The sequence below is a fragment of the Genypterus blacodes genome, unplaced genomic scaffold (genome assembly GCF_046128005.1).
Source record: "Genypterus blacodes isolate CSIRO-AG114 ecotype Tasmania unplaced genomic scaffold, CSIRO-AGI_Gbla_v1 ptg000058l_1, whole genome shotgun sequence".
In the NCBI taxonomy this organism is placed as follows: domain Eukaryota; kingdom Metazoa; phylum Chordata; class Actinopteri; order Ophidiiformes; family Ophidiidae; genus Genypterus; species Genypterus blacodes.
Genome location: NW_027466870.1, coordinates 573,047 through 587,785, shown reverse-complemented (window position 1 = coordinate 587,785; position 14,739 = coordinate 573,047). Strand labels below are relative to the sequence as shown.

The 14,739-nt window shown below is 45.1% G+C and overlaps 1 protein-coding gene across 1 annotated transcript in view; it reads right to left on the bottom strand.

Annotated features, from left to right (window-relative positions):
- The window catches only part of yjefn3 (YjeF N-terminal domain containing 3), a 35,039-nt gene extending 21,296 nt beyond the window's left edge, over positions 1–13,743 (bottom strand). Inside the window, exon 1 of the mRNA XM_076153147.1 lies at positions 13,326–13,743. Within this exon, the coding sequence (XP_076009262.1) occupies positions 13,326–13,393 (68 nt within the window). The 5' untranslated portion in view covers positions 13,394–13,743. The remainder of the gene's footprint in view (positions 1–13,325) is intronic.
- Between the last annotated feature and the right edge of the window lie 996 nt (positions 13,744–14,739).

Here is a 14,739-nt window from a genome sequence, read left to right as displayed (position 1 = left end):
TCAAACGCTCACAAAACTGCAGATTTCCCAAATGCTTTCTCCTCTTAGTCCATGTATTTGGTATTCATTGGATTTTCAAGTCTGAGACAAAAATCGAAAAGTGAAATGAAATGGGGCCTCGTTTCTACAAATATATTTAGTAAATAGTTCAGTCAGAGGCAACAATTGAATCTCCATCACTACAAAATGCTCCAGACTGCAGGATGTAGTTACGCTTTGCTGACTTCGGGTCAAGTAATCTTCTGCAAACAAGCAAACTTTTCTTCTCTTCTGTCTTGAGATTTATTTTGTTTTCAGGTCACGACAGCAGAAGAGTAAAACATCTTGGCGATAAAAGGATTTATAAACACTCTGGTCGTGAAATTGTGTCATTATCATCAATCAAATGAAATGAAGGCACACGGACTCTTCTCATATGAAAAGTGAGAGCTATGATACATTTGTTAAGATGAAGTGCTCTATGATGGGAAACATTTTCCGGCAAATAAGATTTTAGACCAAACACACATCAAACAAATTGTCCAGAACCCATAGAAACACCAGTTTATGTCTTTCTTTTTTTTTTACAGTAGCTCCTAAACGCATCGCCGTCACCGCCAACAAGCTGCAGGGTACATCAGTCCCACCTTTCCTCCTGCCTCTCTCTCCATCACGCCCCGGGGGTTCCCGTTAATAAAGAGGATTTATCTCCTCCGCTGCCTCGCCTGCTTTATGACTTGTTTGGTAGCGAGCCAGATGAAAGGATCCAGAGGTAAACCTGCCGAGAGAAACATGCTTGAGGACCTTCCAGCTCAGTGCCGGGGTGTAACATCTCTCCTGAGCCGCAGAGAGGTGTGTGTGTGTGTTTGTGTGAGGAAAGGCCAACCGGATCAGAGAGGGAATTACACATGAAACACACACACAGCAAATGAACGTACCACTGTCTCCTCCACCCACCAGCCCATCTCATCTCATCTGTGGCCAAAAGCCTTTACACCCAGAGCGGTTTGATATCTGGCACAAATGATTCACCACACATAGCATCCATCCACACACACAGACACACACAATACACAATATATAATTGATGAGCACAACAGTAGGGGGGGGGGGGGGCTCCATGAGAGGCAGCAGAGATCCATCGCTCCTAAACTGGCATTAGGCCGACCTTTCACAGCTACTTGTGTGTGTGTGTGCGTGCGTGCTTGCGAGTATGTGTGTGTGTGTGTGTGTGAGATGCTCGTGTGGAAGTAGGCAGGGTGAGCTGCACAAACAAGCAGGACTGGTGGCAGAGATGACGGCAAGAATATTCTTCAGAGACACTTAATTTAAAAACAATGATGATAAGAGAGATAAAAAAACAAGGTTAAGGCGAGAGAGAGAGAGAGAGAGAGAGAGAGAGAGAGAGAGAGAGAGAGAGAGAGAGAGAAAGATAAGGCGAGATAGACCAGAATACTCCAGAGAGTCGCCTCTTAATGAGAACATAACACTCGCTTGTTAACGTTAACCTTGGTGAAGAAGACGAGGAGAGAAGAAGCTGCAGTTGAGACGATGATGGCGAGTACGCTGTGAGTGAATCACACCGGAAGGAAACTCTTCACAGTGTCAGGCCTTTATTTCAACGAGCGATATGTTGACGCGTTACTTCACGGACACACACACACACACACACTCACACTAAAACAACACGTTGCAGGCTCCAGATGTTAAACATACATATTCACTTCTACACTTCTGTTCCAACCTTCTGCAGGCGCCTGTTGCCGTCGGCGTCCTGTGCACTGGGAGATGAGTTCAGTCTATTAAAGGTCCATGTGTGCAGCAGTAACCTCGGGCTTTTAACACATTCTTGACATTTCTGATACATAAGAACAGCACTGAATGTCACACAAGCTGCAGTGCCAGGCAGGGTGTGTGTGCATGACAATGATCAGGTTTCATTCTGGGACTTCCACGTGTAAGCGTGCACACGTGCCGCACGTTCTTCATCCTTCACCCACCTTCCTCCCCTCATAGCCTGAAATGCTTTCTTTCATTGGTTTTCGATTATTTCGCAGCTGTTTGTGTGCCAGTACACAAAAGCAGCGATCCTAGCGACTGAAGTAACTGTCCACCGCGTCTCAAAGCTGTCCTGCTCAGGCTAAACCTCCAGAGTCCTCAGCTGCACGCCTATCTGGAGGAGAATAACACACTGTATCAAACCCGGAGCAGCCGGGGTTCACACTGTGCCCGTGACAGCAGCGCCGCTTGTTATAAATGGCGTTGTTAGTGCCTCTGACAGTAAACAGCGCTGCACTGCACCTTTTATCATTTTACCAAAAGCGTTTTCTACCGTTATCCATGAAATTTTGCAGAATACATTCCCCATTCCATATCCATTCTCTAAAACTGTACAAGATCAGATGCTATTAAGGTTAGTAAGGCTGTTCTCCGGTCTCTTCTGCTTATGTCATAGTTGTTGCATTACTATTCTCTGGTTGGTCGCACACTTGAAAGGTCAAAGTTGAGTGTGATCGAACTCTGAGTGCAGCGCAGTGACATAACTGAGAATACGAGGAAAGGAAAGGGAGGAGAGTAAATGAATAGAAGGAAAACAACAGCTGTCTGCAGGAGTGAGGCTGAGGACTAATAAGTGATTGCACAGCTTATAGCATAATGAGTATTTTGGAGCAGTTACTTGTCTGGCTGGCGTCAAAATTACTGCTTTGCTTGCAACATTATTCCAGCGAAACAATGAATATTGTACGTACGCTCATATTTTGTGAGAGCTCAGTGACCACCGCACAGTATCAGTGTGTGGTCCACCTTCAGAGACACACACACAGGAGGGGCAATAACAGCTGTATTTTTAATAAATGTCTCCATGACCGAACAGCCCGTCTCCATTATTAAATCCTACTCCTGTTTGTCTCATTTTATTACATCGACCTTGAGTCTGTGCATGGAGGGAAATTAAACTTTAATTGTTTTCACTTCATGAACCTAGTGTTACTTTCATCTCTGGCTCATATGGTACCTCATCATGTGTGTGTGTGTGTGTGTGTGTGTGTGTGTGTGTGTGTGTGTCTGTGTGTGTGTGTGTGTGTGTGTGTGTGTGTGTGTGTGTGTGTGTGCGTGTGTGTGTGTGTGCGTGCGTGCGTGGGTCCAAATTCATGAGATCTCCCAAACCAGAGCAAAATCTGGACAAGGACTCAAACAGATTGTGTTGAATTCATCATCAATGCATCAAAATCATTTCTGGCTTCATCCTGCAGCCGCGGTAAAACACACAAAAAAATGTGTGTTAGTAGATAAGAAGCATGCCAACATGTTTGGGATTGGTGGAGTGTTTTGCTTGTTCACTCAAACACGCTGCAATGAAACGGAAAAATATGAGTCAACATTAAACTGCTCTTGATCTCAAACCAGCTGGATTGCAAACACAACATATGGGCCAATGCCCCAAAAGAAGCAAATGCACAGAAAAGAGGTATTTGGAGGTTAAAAAAGGTAAAGAATAAGCACTAAATGAGCAGCATAGCCAATATCTGCAGGTTATTGATTAGCCTGGATGGACTGATTAGCCTGCATGATTGTGAGTCAATATAGAAGTGTGTGAAAATCTATATATTAATGTGTTGGAGTGTGTGAATTTGGAGCTATGTGTGAACAGCAGCGGTCAGACTGAAGCTAATGGTCTCAGGATGACCGGCGGCGAGTTAGAACTGCTGCATCACCGAGTCGCTGAGGGGAGTCAATCAGTCATTTCAATCGGCTGGACATAATCAAGTTTAGAGGCTTTTCTGGGTCATCCTCCTCTCTTCCTTCAAACTCAGGCTGTTTCCTTCCTTCCTTCCCTCCTTCCTTCCTTACTTCGTTGAGAGAGAGACAGAGAGGGTCAGCCATTAGTCCAGGGCTGCTAGACAAGCCGTCTCCATGGTTCCAGGAGCAGAGAGGACAGCGTGCTTTTGTCAGGGAAAGTATGAAAAATGGCCTTGGGGTGTTTTGATTTAGAATCCTTCACACCCACTATAAAATTAGACCGACGACAGTGGACAACAACAGACAACAATTTACACGCCTGCAAATAGATGTCAGATGCTCTGTGCTGGAGGCGGGTGGGTCGTGATCGCACAAGAGGGGCCTCCTCGCATCTTAGCCAACATCCAGGGTGCTTGAATGGACGCTAAACCAACAAACCTATAATCATTCCTAATCATTCCTGAGACGTTCAGCTCATTTTCTTTTTCCGCATATAGAAGCAGGAGGATGTGAACGGTGAGCGAACCTTGTCTTAGGTTTGTGTTTCGTGCTTGATCCTACAGAGAGAAACTTTGCTGCAGGTAAAGTTGCTCATCCTCCACATCGCCGCTAGTCACATGGTTTGGTATCTTGGTAACTGTCAGGCTGTTCAGGTTGTGTGTGTCAGAGGGGCCTGAGTGCAGCCGTCTTGCCCTTGTGTCCCTTGAGTTTGGAGTGTTTGTGGCTATGTATAATTGCTCTCCTGATTCTTTGGATGCTGATACGTGTCCACAGGCAGAACAAGCCAAGTTAGGTTTTCTGTCAATAGCTGTGAAGGTTCTTGGCCTCGCGTTGTGTTTACTTAGGAGTGCAAGTTACACATCTGAATTGTCGCTCTATGAGCACAGTTGGCGCCTGTTGCTCCTCCACTTACACACAACCGTAACGGAGATCCTCGCTGGCCGGCTCTAGCCTGATGTCTGTGCTTATAACCTTTGTTGTCCTTCATCACACCCTCTTCCTTCCTATCTGATGCTGTGAAAAGTCTATCATCGGTGACAGAGTGGCTCTGCAGCAGAGAAGCTCTCCTGACAAACAGCCTGTGGCACTGACTATAGAACTCATCATTTGTCTCTCAGACTAACTGTTACAGATCGTTCATGATTACAGTTTGATATTTTACGTCAAGAGCTGCCAAGATTTGAGAGAAATCTCTATTCAAAAGATTTTACTGTGGGAGAGCGAATAAAACTAAGCAAGCTCATAAAACACTTCCACTTTCCAACAGGGCCTCAGAGATTTACATCCATAATGGCTGCTCCTGTCACTCTCCCAGTCTCTTTCTTTCACTTAATTCCCTTCCTCCTCCTCCTCATCTTCTTTCTCAGGATCTGATTGACTTTCTGTCCATAAACTTTCAGCTGATTGCCAGGTGGTTGTTGTCTTCCCTTCAGCGGTGTCTCTCAGTGTCACTATTGCCTGCTGCCTCACCGGCCACTGGGGAATCTGCCCTTAGCAACTGTCTATCAATGTGTCCTGGAGGCAAAAAATGCCCCTGCATCTGCTCTGATCATTTCATTATAGCTGCTGGAATAGGGCTCAAAATAGATCAGCCACAGGGAGCCTTTGGCCACCAGCGGTTGCTAGGCACAATGCACAGCAAAACGCACAGCACAGGACACAAATAGTAGATTGCACAATGCTGTTGTGTTTACAATATAATGCCAGTCTTTGTTTGTGCAAATGAGGAGTTTCAGTCATGCCTGTAGTGTGAACATAGCTCGAGTTCAAACTCATCATAAAAAGTGTGTTCTGGTGTGTGTGTGTGTGTGTGTGTGTGTGTGTGTGTGTGTGTGTGTGTGTCACATGCAGGGGGGAAATTGGATTTGGGTCACGTAGCTTTAGGACTCACAGCGACTTAATGGTCCAATTACTGGAAACTGTGAAAACATGTCACCAGCAGCCTGTACAGAGGCGATCATACATAAACATATATATAAACACATCCTCTGCACCGTACAAACACACACACACACACACACACACACAAGGATGAACGTAGATGGAATACCAGGATTTATATATAATTAATGACAACTCCGCCACATGCTTCCTGCCTGCCTTCGCCATCTGCCGCTCCCTGCCAGTTCAATCTTATTTACATAATGCTTCAGCCCAAAATGTACAATTTTTACCACAAACACTCCGGACTTCACACACAAGTATGATGTAATGTGATCAATAAATGTACACATTTAGATCAAAACGAACGGTGGCTCCCCGGCAATAACCTTTGAGAAATAGATCAACATCATTCAGTCGGCATCAACATCCCTGCCGCTGTTGCTATGGCAACCCACATGGCAAAACGGATATGAGTGACAGGTGATGATAGATGGCGGAAAAGTGAGTGCTAAGGTAGCAGGTGTTCATCATTTATGTTACCTCTTATTCTCCTCCACCCTCCTCTCTCTCCCTCTCTCTCTCTCTCCCCCTCTCCCTCTCTCCCTCTCTATTATCCATGTATGTTGGTGGACGTATGTTTCACAGTGTAACCCCCATATTTATTTCTCCAGTGGAGGAGACATATGGTGAGAAACTAATGGGCGTTGATCCCATTGTGTCACCATGAGAACTCGTACTTTCTGGACACATTTCTCAGAAAGTCCTTGAACCTGTCAGCCGGCAGAGGTCACCACTGAAAGGTAGGAGAGGCTATGTCAAGAAACGAGTCCCGTGTCTGTTCAATCTATGTATGTATCTATCTATCTATCTATCTATCTATCTATCTATCTATCTATCTATCTATCTATCTATCTATCTATCTATCTATCTGTTCATCTTTAATTTGTCAAGCTGAATGTTTGACACAGTTTGTTGAATCCAAGAACAAATTACTTTTTTTGAAAACACATAAATCTTCCAGACTTCCTCTTCAGTCAGTTTTTCCTGGGCAGATACACCTGATTGGTTTATTATTAAAAAGTAAAACAGATGCTGTGCCGTGTGTGTGTGTGTGTGTGTGTGTGTGTGTGTGTGTGTGTGTGTGTGTGTGTGTGTGTGTGTGTGTGTGTGTGTGTGTGTGTGTGTGTGTGTGCGTGTGTGTGTGGCGCCACAGCTTAGTCAGGGGTTTAGTAAAAAGCCGATAGAATTAAAATAATCAATATTGCGCACCAGCTCACACTTCAATCAAATCAATAATGCAAAGAAGAGCAGAGGTCATGATAGATGTACAGCACTGAGCACGGCTCCAGGGTTTAGACAGCAAGGATGATTTTGTTAGCTGAACAATAAATCACAAATTAATGCGTGAAAGAGCAAACTGTCAACATTTCTAATCAGGATTCGCACCATGAGTATATTTTGGTGGAGTTTGAGGACTTGGGTCACTTTATTCCTCTTAAAAAACAAGCTACACGTCGGGGAGTCTCACTATGTTGCAAGCAGATGCGTCTCGGCCATCTCTGTGTTGAAATAGATGGAGAGCAAACTCCAGCGTGGCTCTGATTACAGGAGTGTGTGGGCGTTCACGACGTACGCTTGATTCATCACAATGACTCCTCTGATAGTTTTGTTGTTTTTGCCTGTCAATGTAGGGCAAGTGACAGCTTTATGATTGTTTTCAGTGTATGGAATCTGTTTGAATGCTCCACATTCTCATTCTTCCACTTCTCCTGTGTTGGTTCAGTTCTAGTTCAACCAAATGTCTGATCTTACCTCCCGCTGAGGCTTTTCTTGGGCTCCATATAGAACAATTCTGTCTCAATTACTGTTGGAGCAGGAAAGCAGCAAAAAATAATGATGCGCGAATGTTCTGCTGCTGGTTGAAGACGCCACAAAGGACGGAAGAGGAGGAGGAGGAGGGAGTCCACAGAGCATCGCTGCTCTGTAACCACCTCCACTCTGTGTGATTAAAAGAGGAGCTGTGGCCGGATGACAGATCGGAGTTTTTCAGAGAGAAAAGGGATGAGTGCAGCGGAGGGGAGGAGCTCACAATCGGAGCAAGACGAGGAGGAAGAGGAGGAGAAAAAGAAGGTCGGAGAAGAGGAGGAGGAGGAAGAGGAGAGGGATTTTTCTGAAGGTCATCTCAGTCGCATTCAACAAGCTGCTAGAAGCTGCACTCTAAGCCCACTTACAGTTCTCAGTATAATACTACTACCATTACCAACAATAACAACAATAATTGCCCCTGTACACATAATACAGTGACACACACACACATGGCGCGCACACACAGTCTTTTTTTCTTGCTCCATCTATCTGGTTCAATGTAAAGCTCATTCAGATGTGTCCCTTTATGCCCATTGTACCATCTTTTCTTCTCATTTCCTTTTCTTTGCCTCCACGTACACACGTACACACACACATACACACACATACACACCCTGCACTGTCAGTGCTTATTTTAAATGACAGCTTGTCAGAACATCGCCTCAGTCATAATAATCTACTAACAAGCTTTCTTAGATGTCCATTCTGCAGCAGATCTGTACCTGCTTCACTGTGTCCTCGTCTAACAGAGAAGGGTCTAAAAATGGACCATCGCAACTGTGACATTCTGTAGACAGGGACAGACGTCTTCCCCCAAGATGTCCTTTGAGATCTCATGAAAAAAACCCAAAATGACTCACAGTGTAGTCGTAATGAGGGAGACACACTCCCGGCTTAGCTTTTCATAAACGGCAACTCTTGCGTTTTGTTTTTTTTCATTACCGGTGACGGGAGGTGGCAGAAAGTCCCCAGACACACAGGCCGGAAAACAAAGAGCACACACGGACCACCGCACGGAGAAGGACACAGAGCTGGTGGATGTGATATGTGTGGTGATTCATTCAATTAGTGTGTGTGAGTGAGAGTGAGAAAGAGAGAGAGGGAGGGAGAGAGAGAGTGAGAGAGGCAGAGGTCACCATTTTCCTATTTCCTATCATCCTTTACCGGCACAGCTCCTCTTCCCTGCAAAACGGTTCATGTCTTACACTTTACTAGAGAAGTGGGGTGAGCTTGAGGTATAAAAGTGCCGTAATCAAACCGTCACACCATAGCAACAGAAACGTGTTCGCGAAGATGCACTGGTTGGTGTGTGTGTGTTCATATGTTGGATTGTGTTATCTAACACTTTCACACTCACACAATCCAAGGATCAGTGGCAGCATCCTCATTTTTAGATCCCATAATTCAATTGTATCCCCCCGCCGCCTCGCCTCAGCCAAGTGCCGCTCTCTCTCTCAAGCTCCTCCTCTAACAAACACGGTAAATGGAGAACCCTTTGCGGCTAATTTGACTTTAATGCCGGCTGGAAAAAAAACAATGCCCGGTCACAAATCATGTCTCTGTCTCTCTGCCTCTTCACCCCGCTGCCCTCATCATTATAATGTAAACTATAAATAGACAATTGGAGCTGCCAGCCGTCTGAACCGGTTGCCGGGAAGGTGGAAGAGTAGAGGCAGATCAAAGACGTTACAATTGGTCCTACGGTTGGCTGCCACGGGAGGACACACATGAAGGGAAATCCGTAGAGACAAGAGGAGAAAGACAAGAGGGCAGGACTGCTAATGAACAAGGAGACAGGAGGCAGACAGAAGTCCCACATTCACAACGTTAGACTGGCCTAACTTAATAAGCCGGTCCAGCATATTGTGGTGCAGCTGGTGGCCCCGGCGCCAAATGAGGCTTAGAGGAGGGACCAAGGAGGAAGGGCAGTCACCAAGTGTTAGACAGGTCAATATGAGAAGGATACAGAAGAGGAGTGGTGTCAGCCTGAGGTGACCATCTGCAGCTGGAGTGATTTAAACAAACCTGACGTGTTGTGCTGGCAGATTACAGTCAGCAGTGTGCGTCCAGTCACTCACAATGTTTAAAGTCAAGGTTAGTTTTGTGTCGAGGAGCTTTTGCTAATGTTTTCCTCTAATCTGAAGATATACAACATGACAGATAGAGAGAGTGAAGAAAGAGCAACACCCAGCGTCTGCCTGAAGTGTACCAGCTCCAAAAATGTGCCGCACGTTGTCTTGGGGTTCCTGCTGGTGGAGCGACAGAGCGAATCTATAAGAAGAGGAACAGACACAGGCTACATTTCTGAGCCTATAGACCTAGATAAGCATTTGAAAATGGCTGGATTGCTGGAAAAGCCTCCAGATCCAAAAGCAGGCGCAGCATGTGTGTATGTTTTTGATGTTAGAGGAGATCAGAGCTCCCAGAGGAGAACCTCACAAACACCCGGAGAACATGCAAACAGCACAGAGAGCAGAGAGGCCGGAATGTGTGTGTGCGTGTGTGTGTGTGTGTGTGTGTGTGTGTGTGTGTGTGTGTGTGTGTGTGTGTGTGTTCGCTGTGAAAAAAACAGTGATAACAGTGATCAGCAGCGGCTCAGAAACACTGTCAACACTCAGCTGTTATCTGCCGAGGCATCAAGCTGACTTAAGTGGTTTGTTGTGTTTTGTTCTGCTGCCAAGTATAAACCAAGCTGCAGGGAAACACACTTTCACTGGATTCTGTTTAAAGTTTTAAGAAGGTCTGGATGAAAGGAACTAGTGTAAATGTTCTGCTGTTAACCGCTGAGTAGTAATTTATCTCTCTGTGTACTTCTGTTCAGATTTCAAAGCAAAGTGACTTCAATGCTTGTGAAGACTCAAATGCTATATTTACTCAACTGGAATGCCTCTGCTGCCTCTGAGACATGAGCTCCAGAGATACCACAAATCTCTAACAGATTTCGCTGCAATTCCACAATTATCAAACCATAAAAAGGCTTCTAAAGCAGTTTTAGCCTGCAGAAAAATTTCTCTGAGAAACACGAAGAGGCTGCATTTCCTGTATGCTATTATTGGTCATTTGTGTAAATATTTGAGCTATAGCAGGAATTAGGCAACATGGGAAACAGAAAAAGGACTTGTGTATTGTGTATAATTATTCACATCATCTAAACACACACTCGTCATTCATAAGAAGCGCACTGTTCCATCAGAAACAACAGTATACAGTATATTGGCTGGCGTTTCCAAGTTTTTTTCTGCAGCTAAGCTCACTAATCTGCCATTGATCTCCTCCATCCAGAAGCCATCCAGAATACGTTTGATACAGACTGCACGCTAACCCGACATGAAATTGGAAGACGCATCCATGCACGACCAAGTAGGGATCATCAAAGCCAACGGTTGAAGCTTGATAATAAAAGTTCTGATCCCTTCATCACAGCACTCAGCAGGATCACCAGGGCTGAGAGGAGCATAAGTGCACTTTAGAGATCTGCTGCACTGAAAGTCTGCTGAGCCACAAGCCCCTCTGGCCCTAGGTGATGTTTACACTCTCTGTGTGTGTGTGTGTGTGTGTGTGTGTGTGTGTGTGTGTGTGTGTGTGTGTGTGTGTGTGTGTGTGCGGTTTGCAAAAAAAGTTCAATCTGTGACTCTGGATGGACCCTAATGTAGGTGAGTGGTGCACTGAATGAATTTGAAGTTCTGCAGTCTCAGCCTCTATCAAAGTGAGACGGCAGGATGGATGCCCGTTGAGAATCTTATGCATTATACAAATACGACTCTGCTTCCTCCTGGTAAAAGCCTTACTTACAATTTCTATGTCCAAGAACAATTTCTATACAATTTTATCGAGTATTTCAACAATTCTAAGCTGCCTCAGGACTTTATTATCCTCTGTAAACACATTTGCTTTGGTTAAAACACAGAGTTTATTGCGCCGGACACGTCTTTATCCACATTTCCATATTTTTCCTCACTAAGCTTTTGCTCTAACCAATTATGAGAGATGCACAGCAGCTCGGATACACTGATTAACATAAAAACATGAATAAATATGTAAAGTAGGAATGAACGATGAACTGCAGGATGATAAATAAAAAATGCATAAGTCATCTAAATAAAGGCCCCATAATGATTCACATACAGCTAGAGCCTGGGAGATGATAGCAGCTGTACGATCTGGTATCCCTGCTGTAATGTGTGTGTGTGAGCGTGCGTGTGTGTGTGTGTGTGTAGTAGCTGGGTGCCTTAATTGACTGCCAACCAGCCCAATCAAGCTGTGGAGATCAGAGAGTCTGAAGACCGGAGTGACGCCTCTTGGGTGATAGTTAATCTGCCGGCTCGGTGACTCAATGTGGAGCGGGCGCAGCAAGGAATGTAAACGCCGTCGATTCAAAAAGCATAATTATACACTTTACACAGAGGAGTTAAAAGGTACCTTGGGGGGGATTTTAATAGATAGGTGCATATTCTGATTGGCACGGTAATAACATGGAGACAATAGATTAGTATCAGGAAATGAGAGCTTGTAAATCAGCGAGCATAACTGAGTGCAGAGGGAGGGTGATGAGGTACAGCAGAGAGGAAGCACGTGTGGATGTAAAAAGGAATTACAGACGCACCCAGAATGCAAAATATGTGGAATTCTGACGCCTTAAAGGATGATTCAAAAAGGATTAAAGTGTCTGACGGTAGCCGTATTTGCCTTGGAGAAATAGAGAGAACCCGTCTGTCACATATAGATTCATATTCAGGTTAGAAACAGTAATTTGCATCCAAAACAGCAGGGCGAGTGACAGCGACTCTGGGTTCCCTGGCTTCAACATCCACAGCCTGATCCGCCTCAAATTAGCCACATTGACCCTCATAAACCAGGTCACAATGTTGGCATTAAAAAATAAAAACACAATAATACACACAGGTCCAAACTAAATGAACCTCCGTTTGTTTTCATTCTCATCCCTGCTGCTCTTTTAGTGACGGTTGTTTCTGCTCATTTTCTGTTGGACGTGCTCTTATTGTGGCTCCTCTGCTCTGGGTGTCACTGGCACTGCATGATTATGCGTCGCTGAATTATGTCGACGTGGATCCTGACACACACTGAATCTAATGACGACCCAAATTAGGACGAATCCGTGTGTGTATGGGTGTATGGGTGTGTCGGTGACAGGGTAACACGCCGGTCACCACTTAATTCAACACCCACTTCACCTTACCTGTCTCCTGATTTCTCTAACTCAAATTCTCTCTTCCTCTCCCCTGTAATTGGATGCCAAACTGATTAATCATCTCGTCGACAAGATTCTGAATCGGATGAGGCTCGGTGTGCTGATGTTGGGCCCTATGAAGCCAAATGAAAACACCTTTGGGAATTCAATTTATGGCTTCACTAGAGAGGAAAAGAGTGGAGGAGAGACTTGGAATTTCTAAGTGACAAACAGTGGCACCTCTACGGAGAGATCATCCTCATCCCCCATCTTCCTCCTCATCATCATTAACATCAGTAATGGCATTTAAATGTGCATTCCTGGTCCTGGTCGCTCACTGGCTTTGTCTTTTTCAGCCTTCTCTCTTTCTCACTCTCTCAGGTGTCACCAGACAGCGAGACGAATTAGTGAAGTCAGCTTTCCCGGTTCACTACGTTTCATCCTCACACCTGCAGCGAGACCTGAGATCTGAAGGTGCCGTCTCCATCTCTCCTCTCCCAGCCTCCTCTGCCTCCTCTCTACCTCTCTCTGTCACTCTTACTAGAAGACCAAATTGAATGCAGTCTGGTGAATGGGCACGGTCGTGAAAACATGAGGATGGAGCAGAGAAAGGAAGAAACAGAATAACAACGGAGTACAGTGGAATATTGCCGGGACAGGTGCCTACCTGAGATAACGCAGTGGTTCAATGGTTTCTGCCTCCGTCTCCGCTGAGCTGTAGTTCATCTTGTCCATCTGTTTTCACCGGGCACGACTCGACAAATGTGAGAGAAGATGAGCCGTGGCACTCCAAAGAAAACACTTTCACTCCCCCTCTCTGAGTCTGATTGAATAAACACACAGCGTCTACCTCTCTGCCTGGAGTAGACTGAGAATCTAAATGGGCTTTTTCTCCCTCTATCTCATGGAGAGCTTGGCGCTTGATTGGCTCAGACCCTACAAGGTAATGACTCGCTGCTCCACTCTCTAGAATCCTGCTTCTGTTGCTCTTCCTCTCTCTCTGTCTGTCTCTCTGGTTCTCTCTCTGTGTGTCTTTCTCTCTGTGTGTGTGTCTCTCCCTGTTTCTCTCCCACCCTGGCCCCGGCTCTTCCTCTGATAAACCCGGCTGGCTCTGTGTATCAGCTGCGCTCAGTGGAAGGACCAGCCAATTAAGAAGCAGGAGGCATGGTGCTTGCCAGCTGATTGGCTCAGACAGTTGTGATTCAGTCAACCAGGGTGAAGCCCCCTCCCTCAAATTTCCACATACACACACACACGCGCACACACACACACACCAGCCTCCTTGGAGGCAAAAGGATTCCTTGATGAGGAATCTAGAGCAAGCATCAGTGTGAAGAAGCACTCGGCTGCTCACTGAATAATAAACACACAACAGTGACACCTTTCATCTGATTGAGGAATGTAAATGGAACTCACTACTAAATCGATATAAGAAAACCAAACAACAATTTACTGATCCACTGCAACGAGAGGAAAGAGAGCCACGTGAAAGGGAAAACACACAGACGAGCAGAGGGACCGTGTGAATCTGAGAGAAAAATCTGAGAGAACAGGAATCCCAAAAGATTATGGTGAACTAAATGAGTAGAGGAATCAACACACAGGCATGCACGCACACACACACACGCTCACACAGGGAGCATACAGAAGTATCATAGGAACGATGTGTGGCTGCCAAGGAATGAAGCTACTAAGTGACTAACAATAGCTCACCCTCTTCTGTAAAGGTCTCACTCTCTCTCTCTCTTTTTCTCTCTCTTTTTCTCTCTCTCTCTCTCTCTCTCTCTCTCCCTCTCACTCTCTCTCTCTCTCTCTTCTCTTTGTGTGTGTGTGTGTGTGTGTGTGTGTGTGTGTGTGTGTGTGTGTGTGTACATTTTAATCAGGGACTGAAGAAACAAATCAATTTCATTATTGAATTCCTATTATATGTACAATAAACAGGATACATAAATCAATGAGCAAGAAGATGAATTCCACCTTAAAGCACAGACATGTAAATACAACCCCATGTTACAGGATTGTGTATGTAGTAAAGTATAGTATAGTATAGTATAGTATAGCTCAGTGTAGCCTTTATGCAG